Here is a 24,268-nt window from a genome sequence, read left to right on the forward strand (position 1 = left end):
TTGTTCCTCTGGATCAAATGGTCAACCAAAGTTTTTATCTGAAAGTTTTGAAAAGGCTGCATCATGATTTGCAGGAGAAATGTCCTGAGTTATGACAAACAGGTGACTGGTTCTTCCACCATGACAATGCACCTGCCCACACTGCACTGAGTGTTTAGCAGTTTTAGACCAAAAGGGGCATGACCCCCATACTCCACCCTCCCCATTCACCTGATTTCACCCCTAGTGACTTTTTTTTGTGTCCCCAGATGAAAAAAGTTCTCAAAGGGAAACGTTTTGCCAATGTGGAAGAGGTGAAATAAAGAAATGACAGAAGGACTAAAAGGGATCAAAACGGATGAATTCAAAAACTGTCTTTAGCAGTGGAAAAAGCATCTTGATAGGTGCTCAGCATCCAACGGAGAGTCCTTTGAAGGTGACTGAAGTTTAAGCATGTAAGAATAAATATACCATTTTTTATAAATAAACTCCACTTTTTTGGGTATCCTCACATTCTTAAAAATAATATGTTATTCATGGGTATATCATTCCATATTAAGGTTTGGGTAATAATAGTCTCATGATGTTAAGATCAAGAGTCAGCTAAGGTTCAGCTGCCTGAAATCGCTGCTATCATTTTTTTTTTTTTGAGTTGAAGTCTCACTCTGTCACCCAGGCATGCTCACAGCCACTGTAGCCCTGACCTGCTCAGCTCAGATGATCCTTCTGCCTCAGCCTTCCAAGTAGCTGGAACTATAGGTGCATACCACCACACTCGGCTAATTTTACTGCTATCATTTACAACTAGAGATAGTATTCTGGAATTCCTAAATACCCAGAGATTATCAGACCTTTAAATAAGATCTACATTTCTTTTAATCAGCTATACATTCTAGTGATGCATAATAAAGACTTCATTGCAGTATACTTAGAGCAAGGGAAGAAAAGATAATACTTGGACCTTGTGTGCTACTTGTAAAAAATCAGAAGCAAAACAGGATAAAAAGAGAGTTAAAACAAAACATATCAACTATTGTCTCCCCCTGCTTTCCTTTATTTTTTATTATTTTTTTGAGTTGGAGTCTCACTCTGTCGCCCAGACTGGAGTGCAGTGGCACGCTCCTGGCCACCGCAGGCTTGACCTGCTGGGCTCCAGCGATCCTTCTGCCTCAGCCGTCCAAGTAGCTGGAACTACAGGTGTGCGCTACCACGCCTGGCTAATTTTTTATTTATTGTAGAGATGCAGTCTCGCCAAGTTGCCCGGGTGGGCTCAGGCAGTACACTCACCTCAGTCTCCCAAAGTGCTGGGATTACAGGCTAAGCCACTGAGCCTGGCCTACTTTCCTTTAAATGGCATAGTGTATATGGGTATAAAGCATTTAGCAGCATGCCTGGCACAGAACTACTCAATAAATATTATTAGTATGATGTTACTGTTATTATGGTTATAAGTACCATAATATTCAGTACTCTTTGGTGACAAAACTGAAACTTGAGAGACCAAATATGGTCTCATCAAACCTAATATTGATGTGATATAACAGAATAATCAACACCATCAGTGCTGAATTATTCTTTACAGTTTCAGATAATCACTATGTAATTTCCTAAATATAATTATTAATGAACAGGCGCATTCTAGAATATTTACAATTTATCTTGACGAATATGCACTTCCTTCCATAAGACTACATAAGTACGACAGTCTTAATTTTCAATCTATTTATATGAAAAACAAAGTTTTTTTAAAAGTATAATTAAGTAATGGTTATAAACTATAAATGAGACTTGGGCTAGGAACAAACAATTAAAATGACTGGGGATCTAATAATACAAAAAAGTCAATTTCATCCTGGAAAAAAATACACTGTGGACCATTCAGGTTTCTCTCTTTTTTTTTTTTTTTTAAAAAGCAGGATTTATTGAGAGGACAGTAAAGCTCCCACAGTGGGAGGGGACCCAAGGGAGTTGCCCTTCTTTGCCATTTTAAAAATTCAGTAAAATTTCAAAAAACTTATCTGTGTCTATCATTAATTATGCTATTTTTCTCTCCTTTATTAGTATACATAAGAGTTTGCTGTAATTTTTGGGATACAGATTGTCCAACATAATTATTCTTGATGTAGTAATTTTACTACAGCTGGTAGTAAAGGGAATTAATATTATATGAACAAAGAACAGAGAAATATTACTTCTTCATACAAATGAAGATGTGCAAAAAATATATTACCATGTAAGACTGTCTTCTCCTCCCCAGGCTTCTCGTCTTCCTGTTTGCCTTTTTTCTGCCTCTTTGCTGTGATTTCATCCAATTCTTTTTGTTCTTCCTATAGAAATAAGAGTGAATTTTAAAATGAATGTTCTAGAACCTCATCATGCCAGAAATTGGTTATACATTCTTTATAATGAAGTGCACCTTACTGGCCCAAGTGTATGCCTCCTAGGATAATAAACTCAACTCTTCTGGAAGCAGAAATTGATTACTTCTTTCACAGATTACAAAATGGCATAAACACAATGGAGAGATAATAGATAATATTTTTAAATGCCATGAAAATCAGTTTTCAAAACTCATCCTCTGGAATACACTAACATATTATGCTAGTTATGCAAGTAAAAAGACAAGGCAATTAGAAAATCCAGTTCCAGAAAGGTATTTCAGTGCACAATGTCATTCTCCAATGCATAGCTTTTACAGTCATAAGGGTATCAGCAATGACTACAGATTTGTGACACAGTTTTTTGGGAGGATCTGGGGAAGGAAGATGATGTGGTAGTAAATGTGCATCTATAATAACAGACGTTAACAGATGATATCTACAATAAATAAATAGCAGATGTTTACTTGTTTTAGATGTTATCTGTTGACCTCTACTATCATAAATATAGATTTACTGGATACATGTATCAGTTGGAATATAAGCTTCATGAGGACAGAATGTTCTTAGTCTTGATCACTGTTGCATGCCGGGGATCTAAACCTGCCTCATAGACACAGAGGATTTAGGAGGCGGTGAAGGAAAGGGCAGAGCTCTGTACTTTTATTTGGTAAACCTCATAGTACTATTTTAAGAAATAACACTGATGATACTTATTTACATTTTTAAATAAGTTAATAACTGATAAATCCTTCAATTCTAGTATCATAGAAAGGCTGATTCTGTAGTCATCATCTGCATATCTGGTATCAGAAAAGCAGTTACCATGGTGGCTTAAGAGCACTATCAAGGCTATCTTTATTAAAAATTATCCAACACTGTATTTTAATAAAAAAGTGAAAATACATAGCAAAAAAGGTAAATAAAAATATTCCAAAGAAAAACAAAGAACTTTTATTGCATTTTTCTAATCAATCGAGGCAGAGAAATTTTGATGTGTTATTTGGTTCTCTAAGGAAATTGCAAGTTTATTAACAGAGTTACTCTTCAGAGACACAGCATACACCTGAACTGACAGTGAAAAACATCAAAGCTTACTTCTGAAGGTTTGGCTACATCTTTTTCATCCACATATTTTGCCCAAGGTCCCAAGAAACCATCAATATTAGATGCATCATTTTCTTTGAACTTCTTCCTCTTTTCTGTTTTCTTCTGACCAGTTTCAAACACAGTTAAACCTGGGTTAACAAAAAAATCGAGAGAGGTGGATAACAAATATGTATATTTTCTAAAAGAATATTAGCACATATATAATTTTTTTAATTTTTGGTTAAAGAAAAATGATTGCTCAATTGACCAAAGATTTATTAAAAAATAGTAACAAACCAAATCCCTGTGAATCTGCCACATATACTACAACCAACTCAAGCTACACAAAAAAAGATTAAACCTTCTAGGGAAGGAAGCTTTCTGTGAATGCAATATTTTGCAAATTCTATTACTGTATATTTAAAGAAAAGACTCTAATATGCAATCCTATAAAGACCCATAATCCTTTTATTGATTAAAAAACCTGTATCAGTGGATTTTCACCACTTTTTGAAAGAAACCCAGCAACTCATTATGGCTAAATAATGATAAAGTCACCTCCGAAAGCAAGAATAAATTGTAATTTATCATTTAAAAACCGAGTTAAGTTAAATCACAGCAAACACTTAATAACTTAGCTTCACTTTACTTGTAATGCAGCAATATAAATCAAACTAGGTTTCACAGGAATGTGGCTATTTCCTCCAAGTGATCTCAATCTAAACTTGACCTCCAATAATCACCAGTGTTAGCAGTAAAAAAAAAAAAAAAAAAAAAGGAGGAGGATGTTTCTGGTTGTGATTTTGATTTGGGTAGTAGGAGATGGCAAACTGTGTGTAGTCAACTTGAAAAAAGAGAGGCTTATGGAAATCACAGTCACAAGTTAACTAAGAACCTAGCTGCATTTAGATGTGACTTGCAGAGGTCTAACTTAAAGAAGAAAAGTCTACCTATATTAATTCAAATTCATTTCCTTTAGGCTATGTTTTTATAGCAAAAGCCTGTTAAAACTGTATTTTAACAATAATCTAGCTCACACAGAAAAGGCAGCCTCATCCATCACACAAGGTCTAGAGCTACTAAGCAGAAGTGTCCCATGCAACCAGCACACTATATTTTTAATGGCATTTTATAAACAATATTCCAATGAGCTGATGAGCTTTGTGACAAGTTGGCATTTAGAATATGATGCTTTGTCTTATGATAATAAGTACAAAATGGATATGAGCACAGATATATTTCAAAACACATATTTAAACCCAGCCCTCAAAGAAAACCTTCAAAGACATCTTTACAGACATACAAAATGAAATGTTTCTGCTCTGTTAAAGTCTAGCTTGATGCTAGTGTTGAGAAGTCAACTGTCAAAATTATCTATTCGTTAACTATAGTTTATTGAATGATTTCTTCAGGGTTGAAATGGTACCAAGTACTCAAAGCCACCCAAAGAGATACATACCACTATCTTCCCTACAAGGCCACATAGCTGGTGAGGGCAAAAGCAAGCTCTAAATTGTAATAGTTCTGAGCTATATTGCATCATACTATATCACTTGTTTTCTCAACTTAAAAAATTTCAAGAGCAAAATAAAACATTAATTTTTTTCTTATTGTCTAATTAGTCAATCTGCAAGATACTACTTATAGGTATGTACATTTGATATTAAGTATTTCAAATAGATTACCTTGATTTTTTTCAGCTTCTTCTACAGAACCAATATATTTAGCAGACACTTGATGATTATCTAATGAAGGGTCTAATGCATAACCTGAAAGGCAAAAGGTGCAAATTACTGACTCCATTTTTCCATTTAAATTCACTTTATTACTATACAAATATACTCATTTCACATTTTCCTTCCCGGATGTAAAAAATGTTTTAACTCAGGACTAATCCTTCTTTCCTGGGCTATGTTTCCATTTGGAACAATTAACACAAATCTCAGACTGGGCTATGAATGATGCCAGTAGAATAAGAAGTATCTGACAGAATGAATCAGCATATCTTACAAAACTAAGAGCCTCTTTGACCAAGTTAGCAAACTTTAAATATTTTAAGAGGTTGAAAATATATGGACATCATGCAATTGGAGATTTAGATCCATTTCCTTTTTCTTTTTTGTAATGGATATCACAGGGCTAAGTTTATCAGATTAATAAATTATTAAATAATTTTAAAAAAGAACTAGGGTAAGAAGAATTACATACTCTAGCCATTATTTTGAAAATGCCATTCTCAGTAAGGACAGTCTTTCCTCCCAATCTTAAAATAATGTGATTCTACTTCATAAATTATTATTCAAATTTCTTTGATAAGAGAAGTTAAGTAAGGCTATCTACTAGCACATGAATACACTGCTTCAAACAGCTACAGAGTATGTAGTCACATAGAAATGTGGTCTTCAGTGGTCTCTAGGCAACTCAAATTAACTAAATCAACTCAAATTGGTTTTTCCTCAAGTGGGTGTGCTGACACCATACGTGTTTGGTAACATCAGTCTAGTATATTCACAAGAGATCATTGATCAGTCTATGGCCTACAACTCATGTGAACAATCATGGACTACATAAAAAGTACTAGCCCATTTTTTTTAAAAGAGCACATCCTAGTGGATATATTTAACATTTTTATTTTTCATCTAAAGAGTCTAAGGAATGTCTTTTGGGGAACAGAAAGAGATTTGTCATGAAACATGTTTTTCAAACAAGCTAAGGATGTAAGTGCTCAACTCACCCTTGTGATATGCTAGAATAGAACCAACCACCTGGCTATTAACTCATTTGCATATAGTTTTTTCGGCATTAAAATATGTTCTTAGGCAGAGAAGAAAGCTTGATGGCAGAAAAGCAGCTTTGGAGTAGAATCTCTGAAATCACAGGTTCAAATCCCATGAGTTATTTTATCTTTCATCTCTCTGATGTACAGAATTTTGTTCTGTACATGATTTCTTTTAAAAAAAAAATGAGACTTATAAAAGGCTCACCTATAAAATCCAGATCCAATACGCCCTGAGGTAGAAAGTCCCATCCCAATCATAAAAATTTACTGAGAATATAAATTCCACTTTGAAAGGAGACTTAGGTCTCTACCAATGGCACTGCATGGTGTGTTTGGAGGGTGGAGGAAGAGACAGAGGGAAGGGGTGTCCCTGGTCCTTGTCTGTGTAAGCACCAATCCCCAACTCCTCTGGCCAGAGTCCTGTTTCTGAGGAAATGAACTTATGTCTTCCTCCTGTTCCATATCATCTGTGGTCAAAAACTTTACTGCCACTACCACCATCCCTACTATTGCCTCCCACCCCACGTGACTGGAAAACAATTATTATTTTCCTTTTACAAATAAGAGTCAAGGCTGTGCAGTGGCTCATGCATGTAATCCCAACATTTTGGGAGGCCAAGGCAGAGGATTGCTTGAGCCTAGGAGATCAAGACCAGACTAGGCAACATAGCAAGACCTTGTCTCTACAAAAAAATAAAAACAAAAAATTAGCCAGGTAGGATGGGGTATGCCTATAGTCCCAGCTAGGTGGATGGATTGCTTGTGCCCAGGAGGTCGAGGGTGAGCCATGACCATGACACCATACTTGACAGAGACCTTGACCCCCCCCAAAAAAAAGACAAATAAAAGTTAAATATTTGGCCATATGTTTTATAACAAGTCAGTCAGTAATAGAACACTAACACTACCAAATTTCAGTCCAATTAGTTTTCTAAATCCTGTGTCTCAAATAGGAAATGTAGATATATTCACTTAAATATTCTCATCTATCATTCTGAAGTTTTACTTTCCATTTTATCTTTTTAACAGAGTTAATGTCTACATTCTTTCTTTTAGTAGTCTTATTTGAAAAGGCTATAATATTGATTCTATTATTATACTCAAGATTATTCATACTAATATTATTAACGCTATTATTATTAGGCAAATGAAAAAGAGACTAAACAATTTGCAAATAAATGGCCATAAATATATGGAAAAACCTTCAACCTTACTAGTAGTCCAGAAAAACCAAATTGCAATAAAGAGATATATTTTGATTATCAAGTAAACCAAATCATATAAATTTTTGGTAAAGATTCTTAGGACTTTCACACATGGTGTTAGCAGAGTAAAGTTGAGATAATTCTTTTGGAAAGCAACTGGATAATATATAACAAAACTTTAAAACACTTATGCTCTTTGACCTACTTTTGGGAATTCATGTCAGAAAATAATTTTTAAAACCTTTAAAGTTTTGTGTACAAAATATTTACTGTCACATTTTATTTTTACTTTTTTTGAGGTGGAGTCTCACTCTGTTGCCCAGGCTGGAGTACAGTGGCACACTCACCGCCATCCCAGCGTCAACCTGCTGGGCTCTGGCGATCCTTCCGCCTCAGCCTTCCAAGTAGCCAAAACTATAGATGCGCACTACCATGCCTGGCTATTTTTTATTTTATTGTAGAGATGAGGTCTCGCCAAGTTGCCCAGGCTGGTCTTGAACCTGATCTTGAACCTGCGGGCTCAGGCAATCCACTCGCCTTGGCTTCTCCCAAAGTGCTGGGATTACAGGCTGAGTCACCAAGACTGGCCCACTGTCAAATTTTAAAAAACATTTACTGCAGTATAACAAATATATCACAGTTTTAACAGTGTAAACTGGAACTAATTTGAAATTTAAATGATACAGGTAATTCTTATAAAAGATAATCTTCATTCAGCAGACTTTTAAAAATCACTCAAGAATGGTAATAAAGAATTGCTAATAGTGAAGTTAAAACTCATGTTAATAAATGACTATAATGAGATTAAAAATACTCATTTAAAGTCCTATCTTCCACTTCCATAGAGAGGTGTAGTAAGAATTCTGGGTAAAGTAGAAGACAGGAGGATACTTGATTAAGAAGCCCTATGTAAGATCAGGAAGGCCAGGACCCCAGGAGGAAAACAGGACAAAACAATTCACATAATTTATAAGGGCCTGAGAAGTCAGGAGAAATACTATAAATGGGAGATAAGACAAAACTGTCCAGCAAGTAAATGGAATGACATGGTAAATAACACTACCCTCGCTGATAAGGACTCTGCAGGTAGGCTCTGATCAACTAAATGTGTCACAGAATACCCAGAAATAATTCACTGAGATGATAACAAATCTACAACATTTTAACATGGGAGTAAAAGTAAAATCAGTGTTTGTTCTATATCCCGGCAGGGAGAGCCTAACATTAGAAACATGAGACTTAAGTCAAACTGGATTCATATGCCACCACCTTTACGTCTCACAGGTAACACTAGGACAAGGTATCAGGAAGGTCTGCTCCCTTGTTCTTGGCAAATAAGAGAAGATAACAAAGAGGTCTCATAGCCTTAGATTCCATGTTTAAGAATGAAAACACACACACATGTAGATAGAAAGCTGGTATAAGAATCACTATCTGAAGTCAGATAAGAACTTTCTATGAGAAAATTATATGGCTTAAACTAATAGAAGCTATACTTGCTCAGTATCCGTAGGTAAAGAAAAAAAGAGAGTGTTCAGCCTGAGGTTGGTTCACTTATTTCAGTTCAAACAAACTGTTCTCAGTTCTGAGATCTATCATAAGTGAGACAGACCACAATTTTCTTAGTTTTGCAACTGGCTATTGCTTTTATTCCAGGCCACCCAATACGCTACAGCCTCACATTCATTTTTTTATGTCTTTAACTCACTAAGTAGTTCAACCTGTGTCCTAGCTCGCCACCTCCTACTGGGAGAAGCAAAAATCACCAGTTTTTTAAATTTAATAAGCCTATTTCTGAACTCAGGTCTAAAGACAACTGAATAGTTCTCAACACTTATCCTTCTTATAAGGTAATTTAAGAAAAGTAGGTATCAGTATCAACTTGATTGGGCTTTTTTTTCTGTTTTGTTTTGTTTTAAAGGAGACTTAAGCTAACTAAATTATTGTTTAGGGCCCTTCTAAAGCCTTAGAAAACAAGCACTCTTTAAAACACGTTTTATTGTGGGCTAAAATATAATAAAATAATGACACAACAGAGTTGATTTTTATGTCCTGCATATTATTTGAGATTTACATGGGACCCCTTATACAAACAATGGGTAAACATTTTATTGGATTGGAAGTGTTAGTGAACCCTTTTGGGTGATTTAAGTGGTATACAGTCTTAGGTGTGATTTTTGGCACACTGTAAGGAAATTACATCTTAACATGGTAAAATATGATCTAATACATAACTGTTTTCACAACCAGGTTCCCTGCATATTAACTTTTTAAAAACCCATCATTAATAGAATATAATTATTTTCACAATGAATGTGTACCTATTCCATTTCCTGATATCCCTCAGTGATCAAGAGAAAACATTTCCGAGATAAGATCTTAGAAACAGCCTATAATAAATAGCCTATAATAGATACAACAGTAACCTTTTAACCCTATCATTTACCAATTTAACAGCAATCTGCATATAAGAGACATAAAATAATAAGTGTTTATTACCTAGTATAACAACAAATATTCTGTTTTTAAGATCACAGAATATTTGATCACAGAATCAGAAATCATAGATTTAAAATGACAGCTAAAGATACTAGTTCACCTTCCCATTTGTGTAAGTATTTATGGATGTGTAAAAGAAGGCGCACTACTCTTTTTGAAGAAAATCTAGATTAAAAAATTTTAAAAGCCAGAATATAAAATAGACACACACACACACACACTACTAACAAGGACAAACTTGAAACTATTTAAGTCCTTACCATATGTGGCAAAAGTTCTTCTTTGTTGTTCAAACATAAAATCATTGATGTGAGCTGGCTCAGCATATCCAGAAAGCATATTTCTAGGGGCAGCCATTTGCTGTGTCCTAAAAGGATTTTCTGGTCCAAACTGCAATGTTATAAGAACAAAAAGGTCTAAGTATACAAAAGCTAGACTTACTAAATAACTGTACAATTTTTTTCAACTGTAAATCACCAAGGGCCAATTAATCTATGTGAGAACATGATAGCCTCACATGGTCCAGCGCAATTGGGCAATGGCTGACTGGCACTGTTTGTCAGCCCCTGGGACGTGGAGGAACCCAGCTCACCCAAATCTATATATGACTATTTAATAATTTCCAGCGCTCAGTAGCCACATGTGGTTATTGGCTACTACCTTCCCATCACCGCAGGAAATGCTACATGACAGTCTTGTTCTAGATAATTGAGAGTTCCTACAGTAAAACATGCTTTGAGGGAGTTTTGGTAACTTTTATGTAAATGGTAGCATCGTGATATAATTTAAAAAATACATATCTCTCTTCCATTAGCTTCTGAGTTCCTCAAAGGTAGAGACTCAGAATCCTTAATACCTACCACAATGCCTGGCATATAAAAAGCACTAATGAAGGAGAGATTAACCAGAATCCTAATGAGGGGGAAGGATAGAAAAACAGACAATAAAAATGAAGGGCCTGAAAAAGTCCCTAGGAAAATATATAACAAATGCAAATATAATTTCTCCACTCTGAAAAATCACACTATGAATGTCTTACACAAAATAGTACTATTATTATCTATTTGTTTATAATGCTTGAGTTTCTAGAATGCTTTTCTAAATGCTATTTAATTTGATCTGTACAACTGACAAGTTAGAGATGTATTCCTCTTATTTTAAAAATGAAGAAAAACACCAAAGATAACGTATTTTACCTACCCTAGGGTCAAAAGTTTCATTAATTGGTAGAAGCAAGGCTAGAACAAACCCGAATCAAGCATTCTACATCATAACATTCCTTAAGTGCATAATTATAGCTTCTAGCTTTCAAAAGAGTTGGGTAAGAAAATTATATATTATGCTATTAACTGGATGCTATTATAAAAGGTACTGGGGAGAAAAATTCAATTCTTTCTTTTTTGTTTTTAAAATGAGCTTCCCACTTTGGAAAAAGTGAAAGTAACAGGATACTTTCATCTGACTCTGTAAGACCCACTGTCATGATAAATTACTTTGACATTAGAACACTGTAGGTCACTACCATTAGAAATCTTTTCTATAATACATTTCCAGAGCTATACATTACTAATCTTCTCTTAACCAGTACACTGTATTTTCTAGATATTCAAATTATTTTATAGAAATCTGAATTTAGGCCTGGCGCAGTGGCTCAAGCCTATGATCTCCGCACTTTGGGAGGTGGAGGCAAGAGGACTGCCTGAGCTCAGGGGATCGAGACCAGCCTGAGCAACATAGTGAGACCTCATTTCTACAATAAATAAAAAAAATTAGGCAGGTGTGGTGGCTCATACCTGTAGTTCCAGCTACCTGAAAGGCTGAGGCGGAAGTATCGCCTGAGCCCAGCAGGTCAAGTGAGCAGCATTCCACTGCACTCCAGCCTGGGTGACAGAGTGAGACTCTGACTCAAAAAAAAAGAAAGAAAGAAATCTGAATTTAAATGTTATTTGCCTGATATTTTTTCTGCTTTAGAATAAATTGGTGCAAGATTCTTTTTTTTTTTTTTTTGAGTCGGAGTCTCACTCTGTCACCCAGGCTGGAGTGCAGTGGCACACTCACGGCCACCACAGCCTCTACCTGCTTGGCTCAGGTGACCCTTCCGTCTCAGCCTTCCAAGTTGCCGGAATTACAGGCATGTGCTACCACACCCGGCTAATTTTTTGATTTATTGTAGAGATGAGGTCTCATTGCCCAGGCGGGTCTCGAATCCGCGGGCTCAGGCAATCCACTCACCTCAGCCTCCCAAAGGCGCGGGATTACAGGCTGAGCCACCGAGCCCGGCTGCAAGATTCTTATATATTGACAGTTTCCATGTCTATGTTTAAAATGATTCAATTTAAAAATAACTGGTTTATATACAAAGCTTCTATCATTATTCTAAGTTACAACGAATAGTGCGAGACTTTGCAGGTCATATTGGTCTTTCCTGTGTCTGCTGATAGGTGGAAAATAGAGGAAAGAAATCTAGATTGCTGAACGCTGGAAGTTGCAGTCAATTTATTCAGTCATGAAATTTATTACAAAAACAGGAGCAGCCATACAATTAAAGATAGCAAAGTGATTTTAAAGGTTTTCTAGATGTTCTACTTGCTTCAGCCAGCTATCACCCACAAAACGGTATCTGACACCTCTGGGGGAAAAATTTAAAATAATAAAAATACCCATTTCCTTTATTATTATACTATCACATATAATAAATTACCAATCACTGTGCTTATAATTTTTTCATTTAAAAAAGGAGAACTACCATTTTCATAGTCTTATATAATTAAGACTTTAAATAACAACAACAAAAAGAACAATCCTTCTCCAGGCCAAACCTATCAAACTGCTCCATTTTTTAGGGAAAAATTCTCAGTGTTAGAGAAATGTAATTTCTACGCAAATACAGATCCATATATTAAAGCTAAGTATATTTTATTTACAGTGCTACACTTAAAGCAATCTAAAAATTTTAATATCCTACGTCTTATAGAGATTTAAGATAAAGCAAGAAAAAATCTTCTAGTGACACCAGAGGCTGGTGAGAGTATCCAGTCTTGCGGGCTCACCCTAACTGTCTGGTTATTGGCAGCTACGGGAGCTGACCTCAAAGACTTGAAATGTCAACAAAGGAAGGCAGGGAACGCTATTCAGCAGGACTGGCTCTTCCCAATTATGCAAAATATGTAATATTCAAAATATTTAAGGAACTCAACTCAATAGCAAGAAAATAAATAATCCAATTAAAAATTGGCAAATGACCTGAAATTTTTAACATTTCTCAAAAGAGGACATAGCCTATAGGTCTATGAAAATTTGCTCAAAATCACTAATCACCAGGAAAATGAAGGTTCAAATCACAATAAGATACCATCTTACACCTTTTAGAACGGCTAATATTGAAAAGACAAAAGATAATAAGTGTTGGTGAGGACACTCTGGAGAAAAAGGAAGCTTTGCACACTATTGGTAAAATGTAAATTAGTACAGCTACTATGGAAAATATTACTGAGAAACACAAACCCCTCAAAAAATTAAAACTAGAACTATTATATAATCCAGTCAACCTACCACTAGGTATGTGTCCACAGGAAATGAAATCAGTATGTCAAAGATATATATCTGTATTCCCTTGTTCACTGCAGCATTTTTAAAAAATAATCATAAAGATGTGGGTACAATTCAGGGTTAGGTATAGAAACTTTGATTATGCAGGTACCCTTGTTGATGAGGTATGCCCATTCCTCCCCTAGCAGTTTCCCTCAACTGCCAATCCCACCCTCACTGCAGCATTATTCACAACAGCTAAGAAACGGAATCAACCTAAATGCCCATCAATGGATGAACTGATAAACAAAATGGGATATAGCTACACAATGGAACACTAGTTAGCCTTAAAAAGGAAGGAAATTCTGTCATTTGCAACAATATAGATGAACCTGGAGGACATTGTTAAGTGAAATAAATCAGGTACCTGGACATATACAATCTCACTTATGTGAAATCTCAAAAAGTTGAACTCACAGAAGCAGAGAGAAGAACGGTGATTACCAGGAGCTAAGAGGGTGGCAGTGGGGTAGGGTGGAAGGATGGAGCATGATCTTGGTCAATGGACATAAAATTTCGGTTAGACAGAAGGACTAAGTTCAAGATAGTCAGTACAGTTAATAACAATGTATGGGATTCTTAAAAATCACAGAGTAGATTTGAAGTGTTCTCATCACAAAAAGTAAGTATGTGAAGTAATATCTATGTCAATTAGCTTGATTTAGCTATTCTACAATGCATACATATTTCAAAACATGTTACACGTGATAAATATATACAATTCTTGTCAATTAAAATAAGTACTGGTTCAGATCACCACACCCACTATAAAATTAGAATACAAGTACTTGCTTCATGGGCTTGTAGGAGGAGCGAAGTGTGTAAATTCCTCAGTGTGGCTCTTGGCATACAGCAATAATAAGTGGTAGATTTATTTTCTTTTTTGTGTCAGGTCACTTTGTCACCCAGGCTATAGGGCTATGGCACAATCATGGCTCACCGCAGCCTCAAACTCCTGGGCTTAAGCAATCTTCCTGCCTCAGCCTTCTGAGTAGTTGGCGTGTGCAACCACGCCCGGCTAATTTTATTTTGTATAGAGACGAGGTCTTACTATGTTGCCCAGGCTGGTCTCGAACTGCTGGGCTGAGACAATCCTCCTGCTAAGCTTCCCAAAGTGCTAGGATTACAGGTATAAGCCACCATGCCCAGTCAGTCCTATTTCATTAGTCTCCATGCCTGTTTTTTTCTTCCATCATGCAAGCCCTTACCAAATAAACCTTCCTAAAAATTTAGATTTGATTATGCCACTCCCCCATTTAAGAACCTCAGAAATTAATTTATCACCTATTAAATCAAGAACAAACTCTTCACTTTGGCCTCCCAAGCCCTAAGCAGTATTATACAAAGTACCATTCTAGTACTATTGCCTCACTCTTCCTTACTGTTAATGACTAAGGCATTTAGAGCATTATGATTTGGCTTATGCTGTTTCCTTCTGCCTGGAATCTTTCCTCATAAAAGACTACCAATAGTGACAGTAATATTAATATAAATAACAACAGACTCACCGTTTGTTAATGCCTATTTTGTGCCAGCTTCTTAATCACATCATACATTCATTATCTGATTTATTCTTATAATGCAATAAAGCAAAAATTATCTTCATTTTACTTATGAGAGAACTAAGAACTTCCAAGATTACACACGTTATTAAGTAGTCTACTTAACTCCAAATCGCATGGTCTTCACCTAGGTTGTATTGTATATTTCAAATACTACTTCAAGGAGCTTTAAAAAATATTTACAATCAGATACAATTTCTCCTTAAACTTGAATAGTACTTTAGAGGCATAACAGGAAAGAGTCTGGTCTATATCTTTTGAAAAACTGCACTAAATAAACACTTAGGATATCCTCTCTGGTAAACACTAGTTTGTAAAAGGAGTTTGTATCTTGTTTCTAACAATGGGTTGTCAAAATACATGAACCTGAAATTTAACCTAGCAAAATTTCTGGTGATACTTTTTCACTCTGCCAAGTGATACAGATCCAAGTTACAGAAAACAAAGTTCATAATTTGTTAAGCTACAGATGATTCATTTGACATCCAGGAACAATTACAATTTTGCTTCCCTTTTAAGTTCCATTATTCCTTTCTTAAATTGTTAACAAGTATCTCAGTGTTCCTAACATAAATTAGTTTAGATAATGTGAGGCTCCCTAACATTAAAAAAAATAATAGAACATTAAAGGATTGATAATCCCACAAAGAGAATGACAGGCTTATTGTCTTGTATCACCCTAAACATTTTTAACAGATCTTTTACATTTGTCTTGGCAGTTTTGAAAACTGTAATCACACAGCAGTACATTAGTTAAGCACAAGATTTAAAATTTAAGATAAGTAGATTTCATGAAAAATAAACTGACATCAGAATGTCATACACCACAATACTTCCACATTTTCTCAATTCAGTGTCTCTATTTTATTGAAGTATTTTTTATTTTAAAAAATCATGAAGCATGATTTCATAATATTACAAACTCTCTTTAATGGGCTGGCTAACATGGTGCCAAGGGATATGAGACAGCTTATAGTTCAACAGGCTAGAAGGACTTAAGAACCAAAGGAACACATTTTAAAATGTGCCACAGTCTCAGTGCATGAGAAGGAGATTTTTGCTTAGTGCACACCCAGAGAATCATGATCACTGACATCTCTGGCTGTGCTATTCATTCCAGTGACCATCTTTTAAATGACTACAGAAACCTAGACAGGCAAAGTGCTATATAACATAGCTCTATGACTCTGATATGTCACAAAAAAGACAATGACCTTACGCTGCAAAATGAAAGATAAGATACAGCTCCTCACACCCATCTTTAAAATGCTTCTTCAAGATTCTGCTGCCAAAGCTTTATTTTTCTGCCTTATAATTATCACTTTATGGCATCTCTCTTTTGTCAATCAAGCACTCTTTTCCATTTTAAAAGACAGAATATCTAATCTTTTCTACAAACTTTCCTGAATAGATAATAGTCAAAGACTTTCTTACATGAACAATATTCACCATTTTTTTTCCTTCTTCATTTTTCAAAATACTTTTATTATCAGGAGAAAAAAAAATCCGATACTTTATTTTACTCAAAGCAGGCATCAAACACTGTCACTACTTTCCTGCAGTACATTAGTATGACATTTCAGAGATATCTGTAACTATAATTTATAAATACCACGTATTGATGCTGATAAACCAAATTTTTCACCTATATGGTTAATTTATAATACTTCCTCATCAATGCTGAGGAAGACGTCAAATAAGTTCACATCTAAGAATCTTATATTTTCAGATTTCCTTTTTCAAAAGACATACTTTCATGTTATCAGATGTTTGTAGGTAGGTAGATAAACAGCTAATGAGTTTTTAAAAGTATTCTTACAAAAGCATATTATTTAAACTTTTGGAAAATAGAAGATATTTTCTAAAAGCTTGAATAGTACGCTTATCTGAGAAAACTTAAAAATTCACCAGGTTTATCTACTGTGCATAATTTAAATACTTTAGCAAAAGGCAGAAACTTGAATATATTTTCTTACCTCAGGAGCAAACATAGTCTCATAGGTAGGATTATACTGAACTTCTTTGACAGCAGGGTCAAGGTGAACTCCAGTTTCCAAATCTTCCTAAATGAAAACCAAATGAATATTAAAGATCTGATAAGTGATAATTTTATTTTAGAAGCTGCACTGAAGTTATATCAGTCAATTTTAACACTAATTTTATGATTATAATATTAGTATCATGTGATTAATAATTCAAGTGATCAAAAATTAATAAAAGTAATAAATATATAGCTAGAGGTTAAAATTTCTAACAATTTTTTTCTTTTCAAAATAGTTTATTAAAAATTAAAAATGTCTAAATAAGTTAACATTACTCAAAGTCTTAAATTCTAACTCTTCCTTTTTTATTAACTCAAAAGATCTGATTCTCTAGTGCCAAATTCAAAAGAAGTATTCATTCCTTTTTTATTCATCAAACCATATGGGTCACGTAACCAGATGGCACTTTGTTGGATACTGCAGAGGAAATAAAAGGAAGTGGCAGGGCCTGAATCTTCTAAATCAAAAGCCTTATACTCTGCGTCAACATTTAACATCTTAAATTCATTCCCAGTTTAATGAACATAAATTTCAGCTCCACTGAAGACTCACTGGTGGTCTACCTTCTATGTAATTTCACTTAAAATATGACAATTCTCAAACTAGTGTCTCCAGCCTGGACTTCCCTCCTGAACTCCAGAGACCTGCATATCCAGCCTTCAACTTGACATCTTGTCTCCCAGGACCTAACAGACATCTCCAACTTAATATATTCCAAAGGCACCTAGTCTCCCCTCCCACAATGAATCCTTCCAACCTTCTCTATCTAATAAATTGCAGTTCCATCCTTAGAGCTGCTCAGGCAAAATCGTGGGGCTTTTTCGAGTTATCCCTGACTCCTCTTTCTTTCACACTCCATATCCAATCCATCATCAAAGCTTGTTCCTTCTACATACATCTAGAACTCAACCACTCCCCACAGCCCCTATCACCCAACATATCATCTCCATCTGGATTACTGAAATAGCTTCTTATCTGGTCTCCCTGCTGTCTGCCCTTGCCCACCCACAGTCACACTCCAAACAGGAGATACTGCTGCTCTTTCAAAATATGAGTCAGTTATGCTATTCCTTTGCTCTAACCCCCTAGTAGCTTCCCCACTCAGAGGAAAGGCCTAACAAAGGCCTGCATGGCCCATGACCAGCTGGTCTCAGAAAGTACGCATGGTTTCCTAGGGCAGTTTTACAGGACATTTTTGTCTTCTTACATTATCACGTCTGAATAGTCACAAACTTAAAACACATTTGGTTGTTAATACTTTTCCTTTAGTTAGGACATTCAAGTTATCTTTTAAAATTTTTAAAGTTATACTCATATATCATCTATAAATTATATTTCAGTAAAGCTGGCGTTATAAAGCTGCTGTTATAAAACGAAAGACCTGAGGCTAACTGGCTGAGAATTTACCCTCCATGATCTCCCCTTGTCCTCACCAGCTCCTGTCTTCATCCAGCATTATGCCTGTGTTCACTCTACCTCACTGGCTCCTTGGCTGGTCCTGAAACATGCCAAGGAACAATTCCATCTCAGGGCCTCTGCACCTGTTCTTTCTTTGGGGAATGTCTTCCTCTGGACATCCATATCGCCCTCTTTCCTTTTAAGTCTCCGCTCCATTTTCCTGCTTTCCCTTTGTCTTGCTTTCCTTTTTTCCATTATACTTATCATTACCTGACATATATATTTGCTTAAAATCTATCTCCTTCCACTAGAATGTAAGCTACACAAAGTGGATTTTGAACACACAAATGGACAATCAACCCTTAGAACTATCCCTGTCACATCACCATCTTTATTCTGCTGGTCTCCTTGCTGATGGTTAGGGCATATCCCTCAACACAGGTCACAATGCAAAGTAACACTGCAAATTTTGCAAAACAGGTAGGATTCCATGAAATTGACAGTGATGTTGGAGAAAAAGCCATGCCACAGACAAATGAAGACCTGGTAGCTAGACCAGCGAATGACCAAAGACTAGGAAACTGACAAGAAAAATCATCCTATAGGCACACAGTTACTGTTCTGAAATTGTTCACTCTTAAAACACCTTACTGTGGCCCTTTAAAAAGCAAGCATCTGAGTTTCTCTACTTCTCAAAGATTTAGAGCCCATCAGGTATCATTCCCTTAAACTTTCCTTTTCCCAGTTTTATAATCACCCATATCTTTAGCTGTACCTTTTCATGACTTCATATCACCCCTGGTTTTTATCTGCAGCCTTGACCAGGCTCCTGGCCTCTGGATCCATATATCTAGCTGCCTACCGTATTTCACGCATGTTCCACAGTATCAAATACTATGCCATGCCCAAAGCAGAACACATCAGTCTCCCATGATTCCATCTTCACTAACAAATCAGGTACCGAGTCTTGCCAATTCCACCTCTGGATATTTCCCCAGCAACCCACTTCTACCCTCCCTTCTCTGTATCCCAGCTACCAAAGTCCTACTACTTCAGGGCTCCGTTATATCTTGGTCTATGAAAACACTTCCTTATCTAGTTTAATACATGCTCACTTTTGCCATATTAGACTAATAGCTGGTTTTTAAAAATGGCAAGCACTCTGATGTCTTCTATGCTATAGGCAATGTTACTCCCTGTATCTTGGACATGCCTTTTATCATTTGATAATATGTTATCTTCTTATTTTCCCCGATACCTTCCCTCCTCTTGCCTTAGGAAAACTGCTTTTTTTTTTGGTCCACAGTCCTAAGGAAAGTTGTACCCTTGATGGCTCTTGTGATATGTTATTTGTTGCACATGATTTTTGCTTATATCTTGTATCCTGTGAGATATACACCCAGCAGAATGCAGGGCACTCCAGCACATGCTCAATAAATATCTGTTAAATTAAACTGGAGAAAGAAAAGCCGAATCCATAGAGAAACTAAATAGGATAAGGCTGGCCAAAGATCATCGGATTTGGCATTACGTCACAAAAACCTTGGCCAGAATAAGTCTGATAGTGAGGACCACGGAAAGCCAGTTGCAAGGGGCAGAGGTATAAATGAAAAAATATCGAAAAACCAACAGTAATAACTTTTACTCTTTGAAGACATTTGCTGATAAAAAAACAAAAGAGATGAGGTATCAGATTGAAGGATTTTCAGAGTAAAATTAAGCTTTTCTTCTTCCTTAAGAAAAAAGTCAAAGACATAGTTAACCACAGCCTTGAGGAAAGGCAACAGCAGAGAGAAACACATGACAACAAAGAGCAGATAATCAAAGGTATGGTTATCCTAGAAGAAGGAGGAGGGGAAAGGGTTCAGGGCACAGTTAGAAGATAAGTGTCTGAAAAGAGGAGCGCTCTCTTTGAGATGAAATAGAGATGACAGAGATAATAATGGTTGACTGGGGCCAGGCACTGTGGCTCTAGCTTGTAATCCCAGCACCTTGGGAGACCGAAGTGAGTGGACTGCCTGAGCCTAAGGGTTCAAGAACAGCCTGGGCAACTTGGTGAGACCTCATCTCTACAATAAATAAAAAATCAGCCAGATGTGGTAGTGCGTGCCTGTAGTTCCGCTACTTGAAAGGCTGAGGTGGAAGGATTGCCGGAGCCCAGCAGGTCGATGCTGGGGTGGCCGTGAGCTTATGTGCCACTGCACTCCAGCCTGGGTGATGGAGTGAGATTCCAACTCAAATTAAAAAAAAAAAATGGGTGACAGATGACAGATGTTTAGAGATGCTGGCAGATGTTGACAGTCATAACTTATCGTTTTATAATCTTTGTATATTCAGGGCACAGGCATCTTTATAAAGCAAGTGCAGCAGCCTCAAATTCATTTATTCACTCAATCAGTATTGACTGTACGCTTACTATGTGCCAGGCACTATTCTAGGCCCACAGAAAAAAGATACCTGCCTTTATGGACTGTCTTCCCCTGAACATCCATATTGTCCTCTTTCCTTTCAAGTCACTGTTCCATTTTCCTGCTTTCCCCTTATCTTGCTTTCCTTTTCTCCATTATACTTATCATTATCTGATATATATGTTTGCATCATTATCTGATATATATGTTTGCTTAGAGTCTATCTCCTACCACTAGACTGTAAGCTACACAAAGAGGATTTTGTACACACAAATATACAATCAACCCTTAGAACTATCTCTATTATATCACTATCTTTATTCTGCTGATCTCTTGCTGTTGGGTAGGGCATATCCCTCAACACAGGTCACAATGCAAAGTAACACCGCAAATTTTGCAAAACAGGTAGGATTCCATGAAGTTGATAGTGATGTTGGAGAAAAAGGCATGCTACGGCCAAATGAAGACTTGGTAGAGTTATATTCTAGTGGGGGAAATAGACAGTAATCATGCAATAGATAAATGAGTTACACAGTTCACTAGAGGAGGGTAAGTACTATGAAAATTTTTTTTAAGACTAATGTGCCCAGTACCAGAGTAGACACATTAAAAAGTACTGTTTGTGGTACCTATACATGATGGAATATTATGCAGTCATAAAGCGGGAAAAAATTATGAACTCTGCTGCAACTTGGTTGGAGTTAGAGTCTGTGACACTCAGTGATCTATCACAGAAACAAAGAACTGTGTACCCCATGTTCTCACTCATAAGCGGACCCTGAACAATTATTATAATACTGTAAGAAAGGGACTGGCAGTAGTGGGAAACTGCCAGGGGAGGGGGGATAGGATTGGCAGTTGAAGGAAACTGCCAGGGGAGGGAGGGGGAAGGCACACTTCATCAATAAGGGTACATGATCTCAAATCAGGTGATGTGGAGACCAAAGTGACCCCAAACTTTACCTGTACAATGACCATTTGTATACCTAGCCCTGACTTGTACTCCACATCTTTAAAATAGAAATTTAAAAAAATTATTTGATACAATCTTCTACAACACTTTTGTGAGGTTAAGTATTGGCAAGATTAAGTCACTTACCCTAAAGTGCTAACAGAATAAATGGTAAGGGGAAGAGCTTAAAGCTATTGCAATGAAAGCTGTTCATGAGACCTAGCTAGTGACATACAGATCACTGGCAGAGTAGCTAGGTCCATCAGTCAGAGTGCTTAGCTGTGAGCAACAGGCTGGTTACACTATATAGAATCCTCACGAGCTTCTCTTAGAAGTGCCTGAAGTGTGAAGGACCAGCTTTGACAAGGAGGCAGAAGTAAAGGGGAGTCTACAGAGGGAGTCACAATTTACAGCCATCCTATTACAGAATCCGATCCAGTGACGAGAGCAGTCTACGAATACTGAACGCTCAATGGCTGTAGCTGCCCCGATGCTGCTGCTGCAGCTGCTGGCTTGAGAAACTAGAACATGCTGGCCGCCACTGCTGCACTCCTTGCTTCTCTGTTTCAACTGATAAAGTTTAGGTGGGTGCACTCAGGCCAAGTGACAGTCCCAAGCCTTAGCTGAAAGAGAATGAAAGAGAATGGAAGGTGGGTGGCAAACAGGAATGCTCTTCAAACCAAGACTCTGAAAGAAAGGGCTCAAAGGCTGGGCCACTAAAAGATGGCAAATATGCATCACCCTCAAAAGCAAACGTGTGTCATAAAGCTAAAAGGTTACATACAAATTGCTTAAACTGCATAAAAATTACATTAAAATGCTTTCCCTCTTAATATTCAACTCCTAGTGTCAAATCGCTTAAAGTAACATGAAGTTTGGCCCCAGTCACAGCTCTCCAACAGATATAATAGGGTACAGTTGCTAGAACCACTTTATAATATGGATTTCCAGAGTGTTCCAATTAAGGGTATTCAAAATACTGTAAATTTAAATGATTTTGAAGAGTATTAAGGGCCATCAACTTTTAAATGCAAGGTACAATCTAAGACATTACTTTATATATAAGCAACATCGGTTTATATAAAAATATAAATAAGCCAATACAAAATATAAATAATTCCCAGTCTCTGGGTACTACTAAAATTATAGAACTATTTCAATAACCCCCAAAAAATGAAGGGTTGGTAAGTGGACATTTAATTAGAAAAACTTGGACAATACCACAACTTTGTTTTAATACCCACGAGGCATTCAATACCAATTAGGCACACATCTGGAATTTCCACAGAGTTACAAAGAATTTCTATTCCATTTCAATTATCCACAAAAATTAAAGTGTAATAAGTGAAGGGTGCCCATGGGGTCATACAGTTTAAACAAGAACCCATATAATAGGTAAATGAGTTATACAGTTCACTAGAAGAGAGTAAGCACTATGAAAAAAAATTTAATAATGCTAACGTGCCAGCACCAGAGTTTATTGGTTGTTTTTGGGGGGGGGAATAAAACCAAATAATATTCACTTTTTAGTCTTTTTCACATTTCTTTCTGAGTCCAAAAAAGAAAGCAGACATGAAAATCCTATGTACACTGTAAAGCAGATCACAAATGACTAAACTTCCTAACACAGGAATTCAGGTAGATGAGATAAAAGAACAGAAATTCAGATATTCTTTGAGTTTGGCCCTTAACAGATGCAGAGGAAAAAGGCAATCCATTTGAAGCTCATAAATGTAAGCACAGTCATTGATTGAAATGAGTGAAAGCCAGGTCTTCTTTTATTTTTCTAACTTTAAAGTCTCTTTTTTTTTTTTGAGTTGGAGTCTCTTAATAAGCAAGTCTTGCAACCAACAGGGCATATCACATGATTCCTGAAGTGCAATACTTCACAATGTTGCATTACAATTAGTTTTTAAACAGAAAATACTCTGTCATACACTGGACAACACAGATAAGTTTAACTGGAGTTCTAGAGCAAGAGAACAGAGAATGGGACTAAAGTACTATGCAAAGGGATAAGAACTGACTGCTGTCCAGGAATGTCAAAAGATACACACCCAAAACCAATCAACCTACAGTTAAAGAAACTCAACATATTCTGAACAGATGAAAAGAAACCCACATGTGTGCATCTCACAATAGAAATAAAGAACAAAGCCATACCTCAAAAAGGGGGGAGGAGGGTCTTAAAAACTGTCAATGACAACAAAAATCACTTTCAAAGAAAAACAGTTACACTGACAGCTGGTTTTATCATTAACAATGAAAATCAGAGATTGTAGAATATCTTAAATGTGCTAAGAGAAAACTGTCAGCTAAGCAGACTAAACCCAGTGAAAATATCCTTTGAGAAAGAGGGTAAAATAAAAACATTTTATAGACAAACTAA

General features: G+C 36.3%; 1 protein-coding gene across 1 annotated transcript in view; it reads right to left on the reverse strand.

Moving 5' to 3' along the window:
• The window catches only part of CDC40 (cell division cycle 40), a 49,945-nt gene that overhangs the window by 18,426 nt on the left and 7,251 nt on the right, over positions 1–24,268 (reverse strand). Inside the window, exons 3-7 of the mRNA XM_008069029.2 lie at positions 17,056–17,142; positions 10,190–10,319; positions 5,132–5,215; positions 3,456–3,595; positions 2,210–2,306 (exon numbers count right to left, since the gene is read on the reverse strand). Coding sequence (XP_008067220.1) covers positions 2,210–2,306; positions 3,456–3,595; positions 5,132–5,215; positions 10,190–10,319; positions 17,056–17,142 — 538 coding nt within the window. The remainder of the gene's footprint in view (positions 1–2,209; positions 2,307–3,455; positions 3,596–5,131; positions 5,216–10,189; positions 10,320–17,055; positions 17,143–24,268) is intronic.

Source organism: Carlito syrichta, unplaced genomic scaffold (genome assembly GCF_000164805.1).
Source record: "Carlito syrichta isolate Samal-C Ts95f unplaced genomic scaffold, Tarsius_syrichta-2.0.1 Scaffold311768, whole genome shotgun sequence".
NCBI classification, from domain to species: domain Eukaryota; kingdom Metazoa; phylum Chordata; class Mammalia; order Primates; family Tarsiidae; genus Carlito; species Carlito syrichta.